Raw genomic sequence first — 24,912 nt, forward strand, 5'->3', positions numbered from 1 at the left:
GGAGGGGTGGTGGTAATGGGGTGGGGTGGTGGTGATGGGGACGGGTGATGGTGATGGGGAGGGGTTGTGGTGATGGGGAGGGGTTGTGGTGATGGTGATGGGGAGGGGTGGTGGTGATGAGGAGGGGTGGTGGTGATGGGGAGGGGTTGTGGTGATGGGGAGGGGTTGTGGTGATGGTGATGGGGAGGGATGGTGGTGATGGGGGGGGGGTGGTGATGGAGAGGGATGGTGGTGATGGGGAGGGGTGGTAGTGATGGGGGGGGGTGGTGGTGATGGGGAGGGATGGTGGTGATGGGGAAGGGTGGTGGTGATGGAGAGGGGGGTGGTGATGGGAAAGGGTGGTGGTGATGGGGAGGGGTAGTGGTGATGGAGAGGTGGGTGGTGGTGATGGGGAGGGGGTGCTGGTGATGGGAAGAGGGGGTGGTGGTGATGAGGATGGGTGGTGGTGGTGGGGAGGGGTGGTGGTGATGGGGGGGTGGTGGTGATGGGGAGGGATGGTGGTGATGGGGGGGGTGGTGATGGAGAGGGATGGTGGTGATGGGGAGGGGTGGTAGTGATGAGGAGGGGTGATGGTGATGAGGAGGGGTGGTAGTGATGAGGAGGGGTGATGGTGGTGGGGAGGGGTGGTGGTGATGAGGAGGGGTGGTGGTGATGGGGAGGGGATGTGGTGATGGGGAGGGGTGGTGGTGATGAGGAGGGGTGGTGGTGATGGGGAGTGGTGATGGTGATGGGGAGGGGTAGTGGTGATGGGGAGGGGTGGTGGTAATGGGGAGGGGATGTGGTGATGGGGAGGGGGTGCTGGTGATGGGAAGAGGGGGTGGTGGTGATGAGGATGGGTGGTGGTGATGGGGAGGAGTGGTGGTGATGGGGATGGGTGGTGGTGATGGGGAGTGGTGGTGGTGATGGGGAGGGGTGCTGGTGATGGGAAGAGGGGTGGTGGTGATGGGGAGGGTTGGTGGTGGTGGGGAGGGGTGGTGTTGATGGGGGGGTGGTGGTGATGGGGAGGGATGGTGGTGATGGGGGGGGGTGGTGGTGATGGAGAGGGATGGTGGTGATGGGGAGGGGTGATGGTGATGGGGAGGGGTGGTAGTGATGAGGAGAGGTGATGGTGATGAGGAGGGGTGGTGGTTATGGGGAGGGGTGATGGTGGTTGGGAGGGGTGATGGTGGTGGGGAGGGTTGGTGGTGATGGGGAGTGGTGGTGGTGATGGGGAGGGGTGCTGGTGATGGGAAGAGGGGTGGTGGTGATGGGGAGGGTTGGTGGTGGTGGGAAGGGGTGGTGGTGATGGGGGGGGGTGGTGGTGATGGGGAGGGATGGTGGTGATGGGGGGGGTGGTGATGGAGAGGGATGGTGGTGATGGGGAGGGGTGGTAGTGACGAGGAGGGGTGATGGTGATGAGGAGGGGTGGTAGTGATGAGGAGGGGTGATGGTGGTGGGGAGGGGTGGTGGTTATGGGGAGGGGTGATGGTGGTTGGGAGGGGTGATGGTGGTGGGGAGGGTTGGTGGTGATGGGTCAAGACACTGGAACCTCTCCCGGCTCTGGTATATATAACCTGGGAAGCTCTGGGTTTCTCACAGTCAACCATCAGCTCTCCAGAAGTCGCTCCTTCACCTGCTGTTGCTGCTACACCCAGGGTTTACCCTCCAGTCTCTGCTACACCCAGGGTGTTAACTCTACCGTAAGTAGTTCACCCTCCAGTCTCTGCTACACTCAGGGTGTTAACTCTACCGCCACACCCTTCAAGACGTACACCCTCGCTCATAAGGTAGACAGCCACACCCTACAAGTACACTTGCTAGAGGTGTTGTTGACCCATGTGGTCAACAACACCTTGAGGCTCGCTAACGAACTCTTCCTTATATGAGGTATTGAGTTCTTACACATGGAACATCATCATACTTCCCGCTGACCCAAGAGCTGCAGTTCAACCCCAACAAGCAGAGAGAGGCGAGCACTGTTAGGTGAGTACATCTAGACACAGAACACCAAGAACTCTGAGGACAAGGAACACAGAAGAGAACCATCAACCCAACTCTGTCGTTGTTGTATTGGCGGGAACTTCTTCAGTAGAGAAACATGACCATAAACACGGATCCCATAGATGCCAGAACCCAGGGGGTGAGGAACTTCCTACACCACGTGACTCTTGGTTGACAGGCGGGACCCAAGAGCTAATACACAACCCCGTTTAGGTATTAATACGGAACACAGGGAGGGTGCTGCAGCCGGGAAGGAAGCCATCTTGACCTCTGGAACACCACCAGTTCCTGGGGTAATGTCCGCGAGCTCCGCCTCCCCCTGTGTCTCCCTTCCCCCTCCCCCGCACCCGTGCTCTCCTACCTTCCACTGTTCACCTGGTGTTAGTCCCCCTGTTCACCTGGTGTTAGTCCCCCTGTTCACCTGGTGTTAGTCCCCCTGTTCACCTGGTGTTAGTCCACTGTTCACCTGGTGTTAGTCCCCCTGTTCACCTGGTGTTAGTCCCCCTGTTCACCTGGTGTTAGTCCCCCTGTTCACCTGGTGTTAGTCCACTGTTCACCTGGTGTTAGTCCCCCTGTTCACCTGGTGTTAGTCCCCCTGTTCACCTGGTGTTAGTCCCCCTGTTCACCTGGTGTTAGTCCCCCTGTTCACCTGGTGTTAGTCCCCCTGTTCACCTGGTGTTAGTCCCCCTGTTCACCTGGTGTTAGTCCCCCTGTTCACCTGGTGTTAGTCCCCCTGTTCACCTGGTGTTAGTCCACTGTTCACCTGGTGTTAGTCCACTGTTCACCTGGTGTTAGTCCACTGTTCACCTGGTGTTAGTCCACTGTTCACCTGGTGTTAGTCCCTCTGTTCACCTGGTGTTAGTCCCCCTGTTCACCTGGTGTTAGTCCCCCTGTTCACCTGGTGTTAGTCCCCCTGTTCACCTGGTGTTAGTCCACTGTTCACCTGGTGTTAGTCCCCCTGTTCACCTGGTGTTAGTCCCCCTGTTCACCTGGTGTTAGTCCCCCTGTTCACCTGGTGTTAGTCCCCCTGTTCACCTGGTGTTAGTCCCCCTGTTTACCTGGTGTTAGTCCCCCTGTTCACCTGGTGTTAGTCCCCCTGTTCACCTGGTGTTAGTCCCCCTGTTCACCTGGTGTTAGTCCCCCTGTTTACCTTGTGTTAGTCCCCCTGTTCACCTGGTGTTAGTCCACTGTTCACCTGGTGTTAGTCCCCCTGTTCACCTGGTGTTAGTCCCCCTGTTCACCTGGTGTTAGTCCCCCTGTTCACCTGGTGTTAGTCCCCCTGTTCACCTGGTGTTAGTCCCCCTGTTCACCTGGTGTTAGTCCCCCTGTTCACCTGGTGTTAGTCCCCCTGTTCACCTGGTGTTAGTCCCCCTGTTTACCTTGTGTTAGTCCCCCTGTTCACCTGGTGTTAGTCCACTGTTCACCTGGTGTTAGTCCCCCTGTTCACCTGGTGTTAGTCCCCCTGTTCACCTGGTGTTAGTCCCCCTGTTCACCTGGTGTTAGTCCCCCTGTTCACCTGGTGTTAGTCCCCCTGTTTACCTGGTGTTAGTCCCCCTGTTCACAGTTGCATTCTGTTTAAATCTATTGACATTCCCGTTGTGTTTGCTAATTAGAAGTTCATCTATTCCCTGTTCATTGTTATATATAGATTTTCATGTTCATTATACAGTGTTCACTTGTTCATCTGTACATCGTTCACCGGTTTACATGCACTTGGAGTTTGTGTCGTTAGTACAGTCGGGTTGGTTCTCGACTCACACTCGTGAATTCCGGGTTCAAATCGCGGGTGGGACAGAAATGATTGGGCGCATATCCTATCACCTACTGCACCTGTTCACCTAGCAGTAAGTAGGTACCCAGGAGTTAGTTTATTGTGGGGGTTACATCCTAGGGGGGGGGAGGGAGTGGTTAATCAGCTATTCAAACCTAGGGGGGACCTCGATATAAACCTAACATATATATATATATATATATATATATATATATATATATATATATATATATATATATATATATATATTTATGATCGATGTTCCCTTCGGGAATCTTATTTTTAAGATAAATAGGAAAACCAGGGATATACTGAACATCTTGTTTCAGAATCTTTACTTTAAAATGCATAACGTTTTCATCATCAAATCTAAAAGAAAAAACAGAAATCACAATCAAATAACTGGTAAACAAAGAACTCATACTGAATATAATTGCCTATCAAAGAAAGGAAAATGCTTAAAAAACAAAACACTTAAGCGCACTTAAAGTGATCAATACAAATAAAACTTATTAACTGTCACATATATTAAAGCTAATTTAAAAATCCATTAAACTACAAGATGAAATTTATAACTACTAAAACAAACCATTCTATTAAACTTACGTGAAGTGATCAGAAGTGAAACTTGATACCCAACACATAGATACTAAACACTATAACAAATATTTATATAATGACTACAAATCTACAAAAAATGTATGTAAAATACAAACAGAATAAACGACAATTATAAAGTACTAACCAAAATCTTATAAAAAACTCAAATATTAAATAAAATTAAATACCAAAAAATGTATTATATATCCTAAATAAAAGATTATATTAATGTACAATGTCAAGACTTGAAATAAGTAAGAAAGGGCAAAGACATGATAAACTAAACAAAATTATAATAAAATTAAACTACCAGAATGAACTATAAATCAAATTACAGGGCCTACTGTGCACTATACAGTGTACAAATGAACAGCTGAAAGGTTGCTATTTAACAGATTGTGATTGTGATTTCTGTTTTTTCTTTTAGATCTGATGATGAATACGAGAAGTATTCGAAACGTTATGCATTTTAAAGTAAAGATTCTGAAACAAGATGTTCAGTATATCCCTGGTTTTCCTATTTATCTTATATATATATGCGAACAAGCCTGAATGTGATTTCTGGGGTGTGAGTTTTCATTCTTATATATATATATATATATATATATATATATATATATATATATATATATATATATATATATATATATATATATATATATATATATATATATATATATATATATATATATATATATATATATATATATATATTGGCTGCCTGTCCCCCGATACAGTTAACTGTTCAACAGCTAGTGCTCGAATGCTACATGCAGTTGCTGATATTTAATGAGCAATGTTCAACTGTTCAATATTTGCGTTCAACTGACCAATGTTCAATTTTGAACATTTCAATCTTCACTACTGGTCAGTGTTCACCTGTTCATCGAGAAAATTAAACAAAATAGTAAATTCCACATATAGAGAAATCTTTGTTCAGTGAACATTGTTTATCTGTTCAATAAGCAGTGTTCATCTCATCAATGACAGGTGTTCACTTATTTGGTAGTCATTGTTAATCTGTTCAATATCAATTGTTTGTCTGACAAAATATCGAGTTTTTAAATGTTCAAGGAGTTCAGTTAATGTTTGAATTGATAAACATGTTCACTTCCCAATGTTTTACTGTTCAGCCTTTTAAAATTATTCTGTTTAGGTTTTTAAGGCTTAATTATACCTGTTCATTGCTTAGTTTCACATTTTTCATGTTTCGTGTTCATCAGTTTTAACATTTAATATTCTCTTGTTCAATATTGTGACCATATGTTAGGTGTTCATATATTTTAATTTTCAGAATTCTGTGCTCGCAGGTTAAATTTTCACTTGTTCAGTACCGCGTTCACTTGTTCAGCTCCTTTTTTCCTGGCAAAGTTCCTTGTTCACTTCCTCAATATATAGTATGCACATGTTCAGTACCCAGTTTTCACTTGTTCAGTGCCCATTGTTACCTCGTTCAATGTTACATGTTAGCTTGCTAAGTGTTCAGTGTTCATTTGTTCAATATTTACCAATTCAATATCAGTTTTTACGTGATACAATTGTTCATCTGTTCATTTCCTAGCGCTCGCTAGTTCAGTATTCAGTCGCTGGATGGTTACTTGTTCAGTATGCAGTTATCACCTGTTCAGTGTTCAATATCCTGTGTATAGTGATCACCTGTTTAGTGTTCAATATCCTGTGTATAGTGATCACCTATTTAGTGTTCAATAGTTACGACACGTATGCCTTGCATGTTCATTCTCGTTCAAGTGTTCAACCAAAACATAACGGCAGTAACAAGAACGAAGATAACACAAATTATGAAAACGAGTCAACAGGTTATCTTGCAGCACTAATATGATAACTTAATCAACCAAAGGTTATTTTAATAATATTATTAATATATATTACTGCATAATAATAATATTACTAAGTAATAATATTATTACTAAGTAATAATAGTAAGGAATAGTAATATGTAAGGTTGTCTTGCAACACAAAGTAAATATGTTATCTTGCAACACAAAGTAAATATGTTATCTTGCAACACAAAGTAAATATGTTATCTTGCAACACTAAGTAAATATGTTATCTTGCAACACAAAGTAAATATGTTATCTTGCAACACAAAGTAAATATGTTATCTTGCAACACAAAGTAAATATGTTATCTTGCAACACAAAGTAAATATGTTATCTTGCAACACTAAGTAAATATGTTATCTTGCAACACAAAGTAAATATGTTATCTTGCAACACAAAGTAAATATGTTATCTTGCAACACAAAGTAAATATGTTATCTTGCAACACTAAGTAAATATGTTATCTTGCAACACAAAGTAAATATGTTATCTTGCAACACAAAGTAAATATGTTATCTTGCAACACTAAGTAAATATGTTATCTTGCAACACAAAGTAAATATGTTATCTTGCAACACAAAGTAAATATGTTATCTTGCAACACAAAGTAAATATGTTATCTTGCAACACTAAGTAAATATGTTATCTTGCAACACAAAGTAAATATGTTATCTTGCAACACAAAGTAAATATGTTATCTTGCAACACTAAGTAAATATGTTATCTTGCAACACAAAGTAAATATGTTATCTTGCAACACAAAGTAAATATGTTTTCTTGCAACACTAAGTAAATATGTTATCTTGTAACACAAAGTAAATATGTTATCTTGCAACACAAAGTAAATATGTTATCTTGCAACACTAAGTAAATATGTTATCTTGCAACACAAAGTAAATATGTTATCTTGCAACACAAAGTAAATATGTTATCTTGCAACACTAAGTAAATATGTTATCTTGCAACACAAAGTAAATATGTTATCTTGCAACACTAAGTAAATATGTTATCTTGCAACACAAAGTAAATATGTTATCTTGCAGCACTAAGTAAATATGTTATCTTGCAACACAAAGTAAATATGTTATCTTGCAACATGCTGCTGTTGTTTAAGATTCAACTACTCGGACCAAAATGTCTTGTAACTCTAATATAAGTAAAGAGGTTACCTTATAACACTTAATTAACCAATATTTACAGGTGTGTTGAGTAGTAACCAGATCTTCACCATGATCATTGCTATCACCATCCTCCTTGGTGAGTATTGTCACCATATTGTCCTGCCACTAGGAGCTTAACAAGGGTAAGTATCAGAGCCCCTGTAATCGTGCACCATTTAGTAAACAGTGTTCATCTGTTGAACACTGTTAGTGAACAGTGTAAAGGTTTAGCCTTGGTGTAGTACTCTCCTAGTTGTGCTTGTCGGGGTTGAGCTTCGGTTAAACCCGAACACTTACTGGCCACTTGGACGGGGGGAGGAAGTGGGGCCCGTCCCTCAGGGTGGGGGGTGTGAGGGACAGTTAGTGAGGCGCGGGACAGCTAGTGAGGCGCGGGACAGTTAGTGAGGCGCGGGACAGTTAATGGGGCGCGGGACAGTTAGTAAGGCGCTGGACAGTTAATGGGGCGCGGGACAGTTAGTGAGGCGCGGGACAGTTAGTGAGGCGCGGGACAGCTAGTGAGGCGCGGGACAGTTAGTGAGGCGCGGGACAGTTAATGGGGCGCGGGACAGTTAGTGAGGCGCGGGACAGTTAGTGAGGCGCGGGACAGTTAGTGAGGCGCGGGACAGTTAGTGAGGCGCGGGACAGCTAGTGAGGCGCGGGACAGTTAGTGAGGCGCGGGACAGTTAATGGGGCGCGGGACAGTTAGTGAGGCGCGGGACAGTTAGTGAGGCGCGGGACAGTTAGTGAGGCGCGGGACAGTTAGTGAGGCGCGGGACAGCTAGTGAGGCGCGGGACAGTTAGTGAGGCGCGGGACAGTTAGTGAGGCGCGGGACAGCTAGTGAGGCGCGGGACAGTTAGTGAGGCGCGGGACAGTTAGTGAGGCGCGGGACAGTTAGTGAGGCGCGGGACAGTTAATGGGGCGCGGGACAGTTAGTGAGGCGCGGGACAGTTAGTGAGGCGCGGGACAGTTAGTGAGGCGCGGGACAGTTAATGGGGCGCGGGACAGTTAGTGAGGCGCGGGACAGTTAGTGAGGCGCGGGACAGTTAGTGAGGCGCGGGACAGTTAGTGAGGCGCGGGACAGTTAGTGAGGCGCGGGACAGTTAGTGAGGCGCGGGACAGTTAGTGAGGCGCGGGACAGCTAGTGAGGCGCGGGACAGTTAATGGGGCGCGGGACAGTTAGTGAGGCGCGGGACAGTTAGTGAGGCGCGGGACAGTTAGTGAGGCGCGGGACAGTTAATGGGGCGCGGGACAGTTAGTGAGGCGCTGGACAGTTAATGGGGCGCTGGACAGTTAGTGAGGCGCGGGACAGTTAGTGAGGCGCTGGACAGTTAATGGGGCGCGGGACAGTTAGTGAGGCGCGGGACAGTTAATGGGGCGCTGGACAGTTAGTGAGGCGCGGGACAGTTAGTGAGGCGCGGGACAGCTAGTGAGGCGCGGGACAGCTAGCTAGTGACAGGCTAGTGAGGCACTAGGACAGCAGCTAGTGACAGTTAGTCAGTGAGGCGCGGGACAGCTAGTGAGGCGCGGGACAGTTAATGGGGCGCGGGACAGTTAGTGAGGCGCGGGACAGTTAGTGAGGCGCGGGACAGTTAGTGAGGCGCGGGACAGTTAATGGGGCGCGGGACAGTTAGTGAGGCGCTGGACAGTTAATGGGGCGCTGGACAGTTAGTGAGGCGCGGGACAGTTAGTGAGGCGCTGGACAGTTAATGGGGCGCGGGACAGTTAGTGAGGCGCGGGACAGTTAATGGGGCGCTGGACAGTTAGTGAGGCGCGGGACAGTTAGTGAGGCGCGGGACAGCTAGTGAGGCGCGGGACAGCTAGTGAGGCGCGGGACAGCTAGTGAGGCGCGGGACAGTTAGTGAGGCGCGGGACAGTTAGTGAGGCGCGGGACAGCTAGTGAGGCGCGGGACAGCTAGTGAGGCGCGGGACAGTTAATGGGGCGCTGGACAGTTAGTGAGGCGCGGGACAGTTAGTGAGGCGCGGGACAGCTAGTGAGGCGCGGGACAGCTAGTGAGGCGCGGGACAGTTAATGGGGCGCTGGACAGTTAGTGAGGCGCGGGACAGTTAGTGAGGCGCGGGACAGCTAGTGAGGCGCTGGACAGTTAATGGGGCGCGGGACAGTTAGTGAGGCGCGGGACAGTTAGTGAGGCGCGGGACAGTTAATGGGGCGCGGGACAGTTAATGGGGCGCGGGACAGTTAGTAAGGCGCTGGACAGTTAATGGGGCGCGGGACAGTTAGTGAGGCGCGGGACAGTTAGTGAGGCGCGGGACAGCTAGTGAGGCGCGGGACAGTTAGTGAGGCGCGGGACAGTTAATGGGGCGCGGGACAGTTAGTGAGGCGCGGGACAGTTAGTGAGGCGCGGGACAGTTAGTGAGGCGCGGGACAGTTAGTGAGGCGCGGGACAGCTAGTGAGGCGCGGGACAGTTAGTGAGGCGCGGGACAGTTAATGGGGCGCGGGACAGTTAGTGAGGCGCGGGACAGTTAGTGAGGCGCGGGACAGTTAGTGAGGCGCGGGACAGTTAGTGAGGCGCGGGACAGCTAGTGAGGCGCGGGACAGTTAGTGAGGCGCGGGACAGTTAGTGAGGCGCGGGACAGCTAGTGAGGCGCGGGACAGTTAGTGAGGCGCGGGACAGTTAGTGAGGCGCGGGACAGTTAGTGAGGCGCGGGACAGTTAATGGGGCGCGGGACAGTTAGTGAGGCGCGGGACAGTTAGTGAGGCGCGGGACAGTTAGTGAGGCGCGGGACAGTTAATGGGGCGCGGGACAGTTAGTGAGGCGCGGGACAGTTAGTGAGGCGCGGGACAGTTAGTGAGGCGCGGGACAGTTAGTGAGGCGCGGGACAGTTAGTGAGGCGCGGGACAGTTAGTGAGGCGCGGGACAGCTAGTGAGGCGCGGGACAGTTAATGGGGCGCGGGACAGTTAGTGAGGCGCGGGACAGTTAGTGAGGCGCGGGACAGTTAGTGAGGCGCGGGACAGTTAATGGGGCGCGGGACAGTTAGTGAGGCGCTGGACAGTTAATGGGGCGCTGGACAGTTAGTGAGGCGCGGGACAGTTAGTGAGGCGCTGGACAGTTAATGGGGCGCGGGACAGTTAGTGAGGCGCGGGACAGTTAATGGGGCGCTGGACAGTTAGTGAGGCGCGGGACAGTTAGTGAGGCGCGGGACAGCTAGTGAGGCGCGGGACAGCTAGCTAGTGACAGGCTAGTGAGGCACTAGGACAGCAGCTAGTGACAGTTAGTCAGTGAGGCGCGGGACAGCTAGTGAGGCGCGGGACAGTTAATGGGGCGCGGGACAGTTAGTGAGGCGCGGGACAGTTAGTGAGGCGCGGGACAGTTAGTGAGGCGCGGGACAGTTAATGGGGCGCGGGACAGTTAGTGAGGCGCTGGACAGTTAATGGGGCGCTGGACAGTTAGTGAGGCGCGGGACAGTTAGTGAGGCGCTGGACAGTTAATGGGGCGCGGGACAGTTAGTGAGGCGCGGGACAGTTAATGGGGCGCTGGACAGTTAGTGAGGCGCGGGACAGTTAGTGAGGCGCGGGACAGCTAGTGAGGCGCGGGACAGCTAGTGAGGCGCGGGACAGCTAGTGAGGCGCGGGACAGTTAGTGAGGCGCGGGACAGTTAGTGAGGCGCGGGACAGCTAGTGAGGCGCGGGACAGCTAGTGAGGCGCGGGACAGTTAATGGGGCGCTGGACAGTTAGTGAGGCGCGGGACAGTTAGTGAGGCGCGGGACAGCTAGTGAGGCGCGGGACAGCTAGTGAGGCGCGGGACAGTTAATGGGGCGCTGGACAGTTAGTGAGGCGCGGGACAGTTAGTGAGGCGCGGGACAGCTAGTGAGGCGCTGGACAGTTAATGGGGCGCGGGACAGTTAGTGAGGCGCGGGACAGTTAGTGAGGCGCGGGACAGTTAGTGAGGCGCGGGACAGTTAATGGGGCGCGGGACAGTTAGTGAGGCGCTGGACAGTTAATGAGGCGCTGGACAGTTAGTGAGGCGCGGGACAGTTAGTGAGGCGCTGGACAGTTAATGGGGCGCGGGACAGTTAGTGAGGCGCGGGACAGTTAATGGGACGCTGGACAGTTAGTGAGGCGCGGGACAGTTAGTGAGGCGCGGGACAGTTAGTGAGGCGCGGGACAGCTAGTGAGGCGCGGGACAGCTAGTGAGGCGCGGGACAGCTAGTGAGGCGCGGGACAGCTAGTGAGGCGCGGGACAGTTAATGGGGCGCTGGACAGTTAGTGAGGCGCGGGACAGTTAGTGAGGCGCGGGACAGCTAGTGAGGCGCGGGACAGCTAGTGAGGCGCGGGACAGTTAGTGAGGCGCGGGACAGCTAGTGAGGCGCGGGACAGTTAGTGAGGCGCGGGACAGCTAGTGAGGCGCGGGACAGCTAGTGAGGCGCGGGACAGCTAGTGAGGCGCGGGACAGCTAGTGAGGCGCGGGACAGCTAGTGAGGCGCGGGACAGTTAATGGGGCGCTGGACAGTTAGTGAGGCGCGGGACAGTTAGTGAGGCGCGGGACAGCTAGTGAGGCGCGGGACAGCTAGTGAGGCGCGGGACAGCTAGTGAGGCGCGGGACAGCTAGTGAGGCGCGGGACAGTTAGTGAGGCGCGGGACAGCTAGTGAGGCGCGGGACAGTTAATGGGGCGCTGGACAGTTAGTGAGGCGCGGGACAGCTAGTGAGGCGCGGGACAGTTAGTGAGGCGCGGGACAGCTAGTGAGGCGCGGGACAGTTAGTGAGGCGCGGGACAGCTAGTGAGGCGCGGGACAGTTAATGGGGCGCTGGACAGTTAGCGAGGCGCGGGACAGTTAGTGAGGCGCGGGACAGCTAGTGAGGCGCGGGACAGTTAATGGGGCGCTGGACAGTTAGTGAGGCGCGGGACAGTTAGTGAGGCGCGGGACAGCTAGTGAGGCGCGGGACAGTTAATGGGGCGCTGGACAGTTAGTGAGGCGCGGGACAGTTAGTGAGGCGCGGGACAGCTAGTGAGGCGCGGGACAGCTAGTGAGGCGCGGGACAGTTAGTGAGGCGCGGGACAGCTAGTGAGGCGCGGGACAGTTAGTGAGGCGCGGGACAGCTAGTGAGGCGCGGGACAGTTAATGGGGCGCTGGACAGTTAGTGAGGCGCGGGACAGTTAGTGAGGCGCGGGACAGCTAGTGAGGCGCGGGACAGCTAGTGAGGCGCGGGACAGTTAGTGAGGCGCGGGACAGCTAGTGAGGCGCGGGACAGTTAGTGAGGCGCGGGACAGCTAGTGAGGCGCGGGACAGTTAATGGGGCGCTGGACAGTTAGTGAGGCGCGGGACAGTTAGTGAGGCGCGGGACAGCTAGTGAGGCGCGGGACAGCTAGTGAGGCGCGGGACAGTTAGTGAGGCGCGGGACAGGGTGAGGTTGAGGACAGTGGAGTAGACGGCGCCGTTGGTGATGACCGCGTGAGTGTGTGAGTAAAGCCTTAATCTGTCTTCCTCAAATTATCTATATTTATTCATTGTCTTACGTTAATATTTATTATATTTTGCCATCTCTTACTTCTTAATAATTGCTTACTTTTAGTGAGCTCATTAAATATACTTCCTGTAGTAATAGTAATAATAACAGTTATCTTATTACAAATATACAGACGATTATGATAGTTGTTAAATCAGCAGTCACGTGTGTGTATATATAATAAAGTCACTACTGGCATTTTAGTAAAGATCTTTGATTACTTGTCTGGATTAAATAGTAACTTGAAGTTAGCCTTCAAACATTAAGTGAGGAATAGTAAAATAATCTTGCTGTTAACGAAGGATCAACGAGCGAGTGTCCAGTACCACTGAAGATTAGGAGTCATTAAGGGGTAACTACCGAATATGCGACGGTACACTTTAACGAGGAGACATCGTCCCTGGAGCTCAACGAGAGGTAATATCAGTCCCTGGAGCTTATCTAGGAGAAATGTGAGGACCCGAAAAGCTTAGCGAATAGTAATTTGTGAAGACGGGCATGACATAATCCATGCACTGACTTGTGTTATTGTCTGTAGCAGCGTGTGGCGGTGCCCTGGGGAGGGCGCCCAGGCAGCTCGGTACGCCCGTCAACGAGGTACCCAACTCAATCCCAGTGGATCAAGGGGAAGGAAGTCTTCCAGTGGTGGTCAACCCCATCCCGGCAGCCAATCCTCAGCTCAGCCCCCAGGTCATACCCCAAGCCAACCCCATCCAGCTTGGGGTTCGACCCCAGACGCTACCCCAGGTGTTCCCCAGTGGTAATGCCGTCCTGGAAGATGCCCAGATCGGCCACCTGCTGAGAACAGCGCCCGCAGGATCCCAGCTGCTGAGAACGACTGCGCCTGTGGGTAGCCTCCTGTCTCGTCTTCCAGATAATGCTACCCTTATCAGGACAAATATTGTCGACACCTTCAGCTGCAGTGGACGGGTAGGTGTGTGTGTGTGTGTGTGTGTGTACTCACCTAGTTGTACTCACCTAGTTGTGTTTGCGGGGGTTGAGCTCTGGCTCTTTGGTCCCGCCTCTCAACCGTCAATCAACAGGTGTACAGATTCATGAGCCTATCGGGCTCTGTCATATCTACCCTTGAAACTGTGTATGGAGTCAGCCTCCACCACATCACTTCCTAATGCATTCCATTTGTCAACCACTCTGACACTAAAAAAAGTTCTTTCTAATATCTCTGTGGCTCATTTGGGCACTCAGTTTCCACCTGTGTCCCCTTGTGCGTGTTCCCCTTGTGTTAAATAGACTGTCTTTATCTACCCTATCAATCCCCTTTGTGCGCGTGTGTGTGTGTGTGTGTGTGTGTGTGTGTGTGTGTGTGTGTGTGTGTGTGTGTGTGTGTGTGTGTGTGTGTGTGTGTGTGTGTGTGTGTGTGTACTCACCTATTTGTACTCACCTATTTGTGCTTGCGGGGGTTGAGCTTTGGCTCTTTGGTCCCGCCTCTCAACTTTCAATCAACTGGTGTACAGATTCCTGAGCCTACTGGGCTCTATCATATCTACATTTAAAACTGTGTATGGAGTCAGCCTCCACCACATCACTGCCTAATGCATTCCATCCGATAACTACTCTGACACTGAAAAAGTTCCTTATAACGTCTCTGTGGCTCATGTGGGTACTCAGTTTCCACCTGTGTCCCCTTGTTCGCGTCCCACCAGTGTTGAATAGTTTATCCTTGTTTACCCGGTCGATTCCTCTGAGGATTTTGTAGGTTGTGATCATGTCTCCCCTTACTCTTCTGTCTTCCAGTGTCGTAAGGTGCATTTCCCGCAGCCTTTCCTCGTAACTCATGCCCCTTAGTTCTGGGACCAGTCTAGTGGCATACCTTTGGACTTTTTCCAGCTTCGTCTTGTGCTTGACAAGGTACGGGCTCCATGCTGGGGCCGCATACTCCAGGATTGGTCTTACATATGTGGTGTACAAGATTCTGAATGATTCCTTACACAGGTTCCTGAACGCTGTTCTGATGTTAGCCAGCCTCGCATATGCCGCAGACGTTATGTGTGTGTGTGTGTGTGTGTGTGTGTGTGTGTGTGTGTGTGTGTGTGTGTGTGTGTGTGTGTGTGTGTGTGTGTGTGTGTTTGAGTGTGTGTGTGTGTACTCACCTAGTTGTACTCACCTAGTTGTGTCTGCAGGATCGAGCATTGACTCTTAGATCCCGCCTTTCGAGCATCGGTTGTTTACAGCAATGACTCCTGTCCCATTTCCCTATCATACCTGGTTTTAAAATTATGAATAGTATTTGCTTCCACAACCTGTTCCTGAAGTGCATTCCATTTCCCCACTACTCTCACGCTAAAAGAAAACTTCCTAACATCTCTGTGACTCATCTGAGTTTCAAGCTTCCATCCATGTCCTCTCGTTCTGTTACTATTCCGTGTGAACATTTCGTCTATGTCCACTCTGTCAATCCCTCTGAGTATCTTATACGTTCCTATCATGTCCCCCCCTCTCCCTTCTTCTTTCTAGTGTCGTAAGGCACAGTTCCCTCAGGCGCTCCTCATACCCCATCCCTCGTAGCTCTGGGACGAGTCTCGTTGCAAATCTCTGAACCTTTTCCAGTTTCATTATATGCTTCTTCAGATGGGGACTCCATGATGAGACGGCATACTCTAAGACTGGCCTCACGTAGGCAGTGTAAAGCGTCCTAAATGTCTCCTTACTTAGGTTTCTGAATGATGTTCTAACTTTTGCCAGTGTAGAGTACGCTGCTGTCGTTATCCTATTAATATGTGCCTCAGGAGATAGATTAGGTGTTACGTCCACCCCCAGGTCTCTTTCACGCGTCGTTACAGGTAGGCTGTTCCCCTTCATTGTGTACTGTCCCTTTGGTCTCCTATCTCCTAGTCCCATTTCCATAACTTTACATTTGCTCGTGTTGAATTCTAGTAGCCATTTCTCTGACCATCTCTGCAATCTGTTCAGGTCCTCTTGGAGGATCCTGCAATCCTCATCTGTCACAACTCTTCTCATCAACTTTGCATCATCCGCAAACATCGACATGTAGGACTCTACACCTGTAAACATGTCGTTAACATATACAAGAAATAGAATTGGTCCCAGCACTGATCGTTGTGGTACTCCACTTGTTACTGTTCGCCAGTCCGACTTCTCGCCCCTTACCGTAACTCTTTGGCTCCTTCCTGTTAGGTAGTTCCTTATCCATGCTAGGACCTTTCCCCCCACCCCCGCCTGCCTCTCGAGCTTGAACAGCAGTCTCATGTGCGGTACTGTATCAAAGGCTTTTTGGCAGTCCAGAAATATGCAGTCTGCCCAACCATCTCTGTCCTGTCTTATCCTCGTTATTTTATCATAGAATTCCAGAAGGTTTGTTAGGCACGATTTCCCTGTCCAGAACCCATGTTGATGTTTGTTCACAAACCTAATGTTCTCCAGGTGTGCAACCAGTCTTAGCCTAATTATTCTTTCCAGTATTTTACAGGGGATGCTTGTCAGTGATACAGGTCTATAGTTAAGTGCTTCCTCCCTATCACCTTTCTTGAAGATCGGCACGACATTTGCCTTCTTCCAGCAACTGGGCAATTCTCCTGACATAAGTGACTCATTAAAGATCATTGCCAGAGGCACGCTGAGGGCCTGTGCTGCTTCTTTTAGTATCCACGGTGATACTTTGTCTGGTCCAACTGCTTTAGTTGCATCTAGAGTTGTCAACTGTTTCATTACCTCCTCTGCTGTCACCTCTATATCTGATAGTCTTTCATCTAGGGTAACCCCTTCCAACAATGGGAGCTGCTCAGGCTCGGTAGTGAACACTCCATGGAAACTGGCTGTGTGTGTGTGTGTGTGTGTTTACTAGTTGTGTGTTTACTAGTTGTGTTTTTACGGGGGTTGAGCTTTGCTCTTTCGGCCCGCCTCTCGACTGTCAATCAACTGTTTACTAACTACTTTTTTTTTTTTTCCCCACACCACACACACACACCCCAGGAAGCAGCCCGTGACAGCTGACTAACTCCCAGGTACCTATTTACTGCTAGGTAACAGGGGCACTTAGGGTGAAAGAAACTTTGCCCATTTGTTTCTGCCTCGTGCGGGAATCGAACCCGCGCCACAGAATTACGAGCCCTGCGCGCTATCCACCAGGCTACGAGGCCCCCTATGTGTGTGTGTGTGTGTGTGTGTGTGTATGTGTGTGTGTGTACTCACCTAGTTGTACTCACCTAGTTGTGTTTGCGGGGGTTGAGCTCTGGCTCTTTGGTCCCGCCTCTCAACCGTCAATCAACAGGTGTACAGATTCATGAGCCTATCGGGCTCTGTCATATCTACACTTGAAACTGTGTATGGAGTCAGCCTCCACCACATCACTTCCTAATGCATTCCATTTGTCAACCACTCTGACACTAAAAAAGTTCTTTCTAATATCTCTGTGGCTCATTTGGGCACTCAGTTTCCACCTGTGTCCCCTTGTGCGTGTTCCCCTTGTGTTAAATAGACTGTCTTTATCTACCCTATCAATCCCCTTCAGAATCTTGAATGTGGTGATCATGTCCCCCCTAACTCTTCTGTCTTCCAGCGAAGTGTGTGTGTGTGTGTGTGTGTGTGTGTGTGTGTGTGTGTGTGTGTGTGTGTGTGTGTGTGTGTGTTTGTGTGTGTGTGTGTGTGTGTGTGTTTGTGTGTGTGTGTGTGTGTGTGTGTGTGTGTGTGTGTGTGTGTGTGTGTGTGTGTGTGTGTGTGTGTGTGTGTGTGTGTGTGTGTTCTGAAATATACAGAGCAACAGTACAAATGACAATTGTGAGTTCTGATGCAATGACTATTAAGCACAGGTGTCTGCCTCAACAATAACAGACATATACAGAGGTAACTGAGGTGTCTGCCTCAACAATAACAGACATATACAGAGGTAACTGAGGTGTCTGCCTCAACAATAACAGACATATACAGATGTAACTGAGGTGTCTGCCACAACAATAACAGACATATACAGAGGTAACTGAGGTGTCTGCCTCAACAATAACAGACATATACAGATGTAACTGAGGTGTCTGCCTCAACAATAACAGACATATACAGATGTAACTGAGGTGTCTGCCTCAACAATAACAGACATATACAGATGTAACTGAGGTGTCTGCCACAACAATAACAGACATATACAGATGTAACTGAGGTGTCTGCCACAACAATAACAGACATATACAGAGGTAACTGAGGTGTCTGCCTCAACAATAACAGACATATACAGATGTAACTGAGGTGTCTGCCACAACAATAACAGACATATACAGAGGTAACTGAGGTGTCTGCCACAACAATAACAGACATATACAGAGGTAACTGAGGTGTCTGCCACAACAATAACAGACATATACAGAGGTAACTGAGGTGTCTGCCACAACAATAACAGACATATACAGAGGTAACTGAGGTGTCTGCCTCAACAATAACAGACATATACAGATGTAACTGAGGTGTCTGCCACAACAATAACAGACATATACAGATGTAACTGAGGTGTCTGCCACAACAATAACAGACATATACAGAGGTAACTGAGGTGTCTGCCTCAACAATAACAGACATATACAGAGGTAACTGAGGTGTCTGCCACAACAATAACAGACATATACAGAGGTAACTGAGGTGTCTGCCTCAACAATAACAGACATATACAGAGGTAACTGAGGTGTCTGCCACAACAATAACAGACATATACAGAGGTAACTGAGGTGTCTGCCACAACAATAACAGACATATACAGAGGTAACTGAGGTGTCTGCCACAACAATAACAGACATATACAGAGGTAACTGAGGTGTCTGCCACAACAATAACAGACATATACAGAGGTAACTGAGGTGTCTGCCACAACAATAACAGACATATACAGAGGTAACTGAGGTGTCTGCCACAACAATAACAGACATATACAGAGGTAACTGAGGTGTCTGCCACAACAATAACAGACATATACAGAGGTAACTGAGGTGTCTGCCACAACAATAACAGACATATACAGAGGTAACTGAGGTGTCTGCCACAACAATAACAGACATATACAGAGGTAACTGAGGTGTCTGCCAGACTAAGAGTACCTTCCCCTCAGGTGTACGGATACTACGCTGACCAGGACAACGACTGCCAGATCTTCCACGTGTGTCTGCCACTACAACAGCTTTACCCTGCCAACTTCACCAAAGAGACTACCTTCACTTTCAGCTTTATCTGCCCTCAATATACCATCTTTAGTCAGGTGAGAAGATGATATGTACACCCAGGTGATGTGTACACCCAGGTGATGTACACGCAGGTGATGTACACGCAGGTGATGTACACCCAGGTGATGTACACGCAGGTGATGTACACCCAGGTGATGTACACCCAGGTGATGTACACCCTGGTGACATGTACACCCAGGTGATGTACACGCAGGTGATGTACACGCAGGTGATGTACACCCAGGTGATGTACACCCAGGTGATGTACACCCAGGTGATGTGTACACGCAGGTGATGTACACCCAGGTGATGAACACCCAGGTGATGTACACCCAGGTGACATGTACACCCAGGTGATGTACACCCAGGTGATGTGTACACGCAGGTGATGTACACCCAGGTGATGAACACCCAGGTGATGTACACCCAGGTGACATGTACACCCAGGTGATGTACACGCAGGTAATGTACACCCAAGTGATGAACACCCAGGTGATGTACACCCAGGTGATGTACACCCAGGTGATGTGTACACGCAGGTGATGTACACCCAGGTGATGAACACCCAGGTGATGTACACCCAGGTGACATGTACACCCAGGTGATGTACACCCAGGTGATGTACACCCCAGGTGATGTGCACCCAGGTGATGTACACCCAGGTGATGTACACCCAGGTGATGTGTACACCCAGGTGATGTGTACACCCAGGTGATGAATACCCAGGTGATGTACACCCAGGTAATGAACACCCAGGTGATGTACACCCCAGGTGATGTACACCCAGGTGATGTACACCCAGGTGATGTACACCCAGGTGATGTACACCCCAGGTGATGTGTACACCCAGGTAATGTGTACACCCAGGTGATGTACACCCAAGTGATGAATACCCAGGTGATGTACACCCAGGTGATGAACACCCAGGCGATGTCCACCCAGGTGATGTACACCCAGGTGATGTGTACACCCAGGTGATGTACACCCAGGTGATGTGTACACCCAGGTGATGTGTACACCCAGGTGATGTACACCCAGGTGATGAATACCCAGGTGATGTACACCCAGGTGATGTACACCCAGGTGATGTACACCCAGGTGATGTACACCCAGGTGATGTGCACACCCAGGTGATGTGTACACCCAGGTGATGTACACCCAGGTGATGAATACCCAGGTGATGTACACCCAGGTGATGTACACCCAGGTGATGTACACCCAGGTGATGTACACCCAGGTGATGTGCACACCCAGGTGATGTGTACACCCAGGTGATGTACACCCAGGTGATGAATACCCAGGTGATGTACACCCAGCTAATGAACACCCAGGTGATGTACACCCCAGGTGATGTACAACCAGGTGACATGTACACCCAAGTGGTGTATACCCAGGTGATGTGTACACCTTAGGTGATGTACACCCAGGTGATGTACACCCAGGTGATGTACACCCAGGTGATGTGTACACCTAGGTGATGTACACCCAGGTGATAGGTACACCCAGGTGATGTACACCTAGGTGATGTACACCCAGGTAATGTGTATACCCAGGTGATGTACACCTAGGTGATGTACACCCAGGTGATGTACACCCAAGTGATATGTACACCCAGGTGATGTGTACACCCAGGTGATGTACACCTAGGTGATGTACACCCAGGTGATATGTACACCTAGTACATATCACCTGAGTGTAAACCCAGGTGATGTACACCCACGTGATATGTACACCTAGGTGATGCACACCTAGGTGACATGTACACCCATGTGATGTACACCCAGGTGATGTACACCCAGGTGACATGTACACACAAGTGACATGTACACTAAGGTGATATGTACACCCAGGTGATATGTACACCCAGGTGGCATGTACACCCAGGTGGCATGTACACCCAGGTGATATGTACACCCAGGTGGCATGTACATCCAGGTGGCATGTACACCCAGGTGACAAGTACACACAAGTGACAAGTACACCCAGGTGACATGTACACTCAGGTGACATGTACACCCAGGTGGCATGTACACCCAGGTGGCATGTACACCCAGGTGATATGTACACCTAGGTGACATATACACCCAGGTGGCATGTACACCCAGGTGGCATGTACACCCAGGTGATATGTACACCCAGGTGGCATGTACACCCAGGTGGCATGTACACCCAGGTGACAAGTACACACAGGTGACAAGTACACCTAGGTGACATGTACATCCAGGTGACATGTACACCCACGAGTGTAATTATCAGAAAAAGACGTCAAGCTGAATAGACCATGTAGCAAGTACACATATAATTCAATTTAATAATTTAATTATATGTGTAAAAGAGTAGAGTATAATAAAGTAGATTACAAGAGCTAGGGCAGTAGAGTACAAGAGTCAGGACAGTAGAGTACAAGAGCCAGGACAGTAGAATACAAGAGCCAGGACAGTAGAGTACAAGAGCCAGGAAAGTAGAATGCAAGAGCCAGAATAGTAGAGTACAAGAGCCAGGACAGTAGAGTACAAGAGCCAGGACATTATAATACAAGAGCCAGGACAGTACAGTACAAGAGCCAGGACAGTAGAGTACAAGAGCCAGGAAAGTAGAATGCAAGAGCCAGAATAGTAGAGTACAAGAGCCAGGGCAATAGAGTACAAGAGCCAGGACAGTAGAATACAAGAGCCAGGAAAGTAGAATACAAGAGCCAGGACAGTACAGTACAAGAGCCAGGACAGTAGAGTACAAGAGCCAGGACAGTAGAATACAAGAGCCAGAACAGTAGAGTACAAGAGTAAGGACAGTACAGTAGAAGAGCCAAAATAGTAGAGTACAAGAGCCAGGACAGTACACTACAAGAGCCAGGACAGTAGAATACAAGAGCCAGGACAGTAGAGTACAAGAGCCAGGACAGAAGAGTACAAGAGCCAATACAGTAGAGTACAAGAGCCAGGACAGTAGAATACAACAGCCAGTACAGTAGAATACAAGAGCTAGGACAGTAGAGTACAAGAGCCAGGACAGTAGAGTACAAGAGCTAGGACAGTACAGTAGAAGAGCCAAAATAGTACACTACAAGAGCCAGAACAGTAGAGTACAAGAGCCAGGACAATAGAGTACAAGTGCCAGGACAGTAGAGTGCAAGAGCCAGAACAGTAGAGTACAAGAGTAAGGACAGTAGAATACAAGAGCCAGGACAGTAGAGTACAAGAGCCAGAACAGTAGAGTACAAGAGCCAGGACAGTACAGTAGAAGAGCCAAAATAGTAGAGTACAAGAGCCAGGACAGTACACTACAAGAGCCAGGACAGTAGAATACAAGAGCCAGGACAGTAGAGTACAAGAGCCAGGACAGTAGAGTACAAGAGCCAGAACAGTAGAGTACAAGAGCCAGAATAGTAGAATACAAGAGCCAGGACAGTAGAATACAAGAGCCAGGACAGTAGAGTACAAGAGCCAGGACAGTAGAGTACAAGAGCCAGGACAGTAGAGTACAAGAGCCAGGACAATAATGAGGCCGCATATTACACAGGACTCGCTGACCTGCGCCTGGGAGTCGGAAGCTCTGCCGTGTGAGGCCGCTGCTACTCTCTATGGCATCAACGACAGCTTCTTCAAGAAGATCAGGGACAGCGACGGCAAGGAACGCTACGCTCAGCTCGGTGAAAACTTCTCCCCGTCGTCCGCTGGCTCGGGCGCCATATTCAACATCCCCTAGTCCCTAAAGACCTCCAACAGTTGTTCGCCCTGAGATACGCAAGAGAAGGGGAACATGGGACTCTCTTCCCAGGGCATGCATGATAAGAGAAGGTCTCACAGGTCTCTCTTGGGGAATAAGGGGCATTGTGGGCATGGGTATAACTCTGTACAATGACTGTCTTCGCTAGTCCTTTCCTAACGCTCATCAACGTGTGATGATGCAGCTTTTCTGGGCATTATTGTCTTTGTATTTGTTAAGTGATCGGTTGACTATTGCACACTTGGGTACTAGTTCCGGTGTTAACCCCGGGCCTTCTGTCGGCGAGAATCAACTAGGGGTCCCCATAGTACCCTCTAGTGGTAGAAGTCTGAACCACAGGCCCACTGGCGGCGAGTAAGTCAACTAGGGCCCTAGAGTATACTCTCCAGTGGTAGAAGTCTGAACCACGGGCCCTCTGGCGGCGAGTAAGTCAACTAGGGCCCTAGAGTATACTCTCCAGTGGTAGAAGTCTGAACCACAGGCCCACTGGCGGCGAGTAAGTCAACTAGGGCCCTAGAGTATACTCTCCAGTGGTAGAAGTCTGAACCACGGGCCCTCTGGCGGTGAGGGAGTCAACTAGGACCCCACTGGTGGCCGGCAGTGAACCAGGAGACAGTGATGAATGATCTTCTCAAGAGAGAGAGGTCAAGAAGCCTGGCTCTCCTGGTTCCACTGACACATACCATTAGGGCTTACCAAGTTAGGTTAGGTGGGTTACAAATGTTTACAACTGTACCTGGATCAACTAATATATGCAATAAAGACAGCAACTTATGGATATAATTTTTCCTTCACCCTGTTTATGCTAGGATATGAGGTTGTTAGTATATTCCATAGAGTTTTGTGATAAGTATTCCTTTGAAGACGAATGTGCTCATACCCCCCACCCCCCCCCCCCCCCCTCTGACTGTCATCTTCCTTCTTACTACTGGATATTTCCGACCTCACAACCAATTCATCACAGAGAGGACTGCATCCATCTCTCATGTGCAGCACACATTAGTTGAAACTGAATAGCTCTGTGAATTTTGGTAACAGAGTATCCAAGTAGATACTCACTGTATTGTACACAAATTCTGATGTAGTAACAAACAAAGCAGAGGAAATAAAATAAAAATTAAATGAAAAAATACCTGATATAATTGCAATAGTGGAAACTAAAATAAAATATCTAGGATGCAATTTATCTGGGGGATACCATGTAATAAGGAAAGAAAGGATGCAGAGACATGGAGGCGAGATGACACCCCTTAGAAAGCAAAAGTAGAAGTTTGAGGAACAGGAAGATTAAAGAGCAAACAGATACACAGGCTCCATTACTGGAACTCTAACAGTATATGAGAAAAGGATAGTGGTCCTTGTAATCTACATTCCTCCACCAAAAAGCAGAAGACCCAGACAGGATAATGATGACAACAACAAGTCATGTATAGATGAACTTCAGAGAGCAGCAATAGCAGCTCACATAACAAGAGCTAAACTACTAGTCATGAGGCATCTAAATCAAAGAGAGAGTGTTTGGGAATCAAGGAATCCCCGTGGTGAGGAAGAAACGTGGAGAACAAAATTAATGGAAGGTGTAGACAGAACTTTCTTAACATGACATGTGAGGGATAACACAAGAAAAATTGAAGATACATCAAAACAATTAAACCCGATCTTTTCTCAGAATGAGGAAAACCTCAGAAATTGGAACATAAAATACTACTAGGAGTCAGTGGTCATTGTGTCCTATTGTTTGATTATATGACTGGACTTAAAACTATGACCACAAGACAAGGGGTCACGAAAGAAGACCTGACAATAGAAAAGGGGACCACACGAGGATAAGATAGTATCTGATAACTGTACACTGGGTGGAAGAAGTTAGAGGAAAGACAATGCAGGAAATGATAAACCAAGTCAAATGGAGATGTCAGGAGGCTGAAGACTGTTATACCAACAATAAATGAAAATGTATGAGAGAATATAGTAACTTATGGGTTAATGTACAGTGCCAAGGAGCAATAATGAATAGCAGGAGCGAGTGAAGGAAGTACAGAGGTCAAAGGACAGATGAAAAGAGGAATAGGCCCAAAGGAGCAAGGAACCAATACATAAATATAAAAAAGAGCATCGAAAATAAATTATGATAACGATATTGCTATTAAATCAAAGAAACAGCCAAGAAAATACATAGTCATATA

The 24,912-nt window shown here is 48.8% G+C and overlaps 1 protein-coding gene across 2 annotated transcripts; it reads left to right on the top strand.

The window, feature by feature from the left end:
- Positions 1-1,550: 1,550 nt before the first annotated feature.
- LOC123755972 (uncharacterized) lies at positions 1,551-23,500 on the top strand. 2 transcript variants are annotated; one of them, XM_045738984.2, is made up of 5 exons: positions 1,551-1,679; positions 7,393-7,449; positions 13,360-13,751; positions 18,889-19,035; positions 22,520-23,500. In XM_045738984.2, the coding sequence occupies exons 2-5, from the start codon at positions 7,422-7,424 to the stop codon at positions 22,703-22,705; spliced, it is 753 nt and encodes a 250-aa protein (XP_045594940.1). In that variant the 5' UTR covers positions 1,551-1,679; positions 7,393-7,421; the 3' UTR covers positions 22,706-23,500. The 2 variants fall into 2 exon arrangements, with proteins under 2 accessions (XP_045594940.1, XP_045594941.1); XM_045738985.2 differs by having other exon boundaries at positions 13,363-13,751.
- Positions 23,501-24,912: the final 1,412 nt, after the last annotated feature.

The sequence above is a fragment of the Procambarus clarkii genome, chromosome 43 (assembly GCF_040958095.1).
Source record: "Procambarus clarkii isolate CNS0578487 chromosome 43, FALCON_Pclarkii_2.0, whole genome shotgun sequence".
Taxonomy (NCBI): Eukaryota; Metazoa; Arthropoda; class Malacostraca; order Decapoda; family Cambaridae; genus Procambarus; species Procambarus clarkii.

What these genes read in the sequence shown, in the direction of transcription:
- LOC123755972 (XM_045738984.2), top strand. Translation starts at nt 7,422, where the DNA reads ATGATCATTGCTATCACCATCCTCCTTG. An exon ending in CCTTCAGCTGCAGTGGACGG is followed by an intron (nt 13,752 to 18,888) that starts GTAGGTGTGTGT and finishes CCTTCCCCTCAG; the next exon opens with GTGTACGGATACTACGCTGA. An exon ending in AATATACCATCTTTAGTCAG is followed by an intron (nt 19,036 to 22,519) that starts GTGAGAAGATGA and finishes CATATTACACAG; the next exon opens with GACTCGCTGACCTGCGCCTG.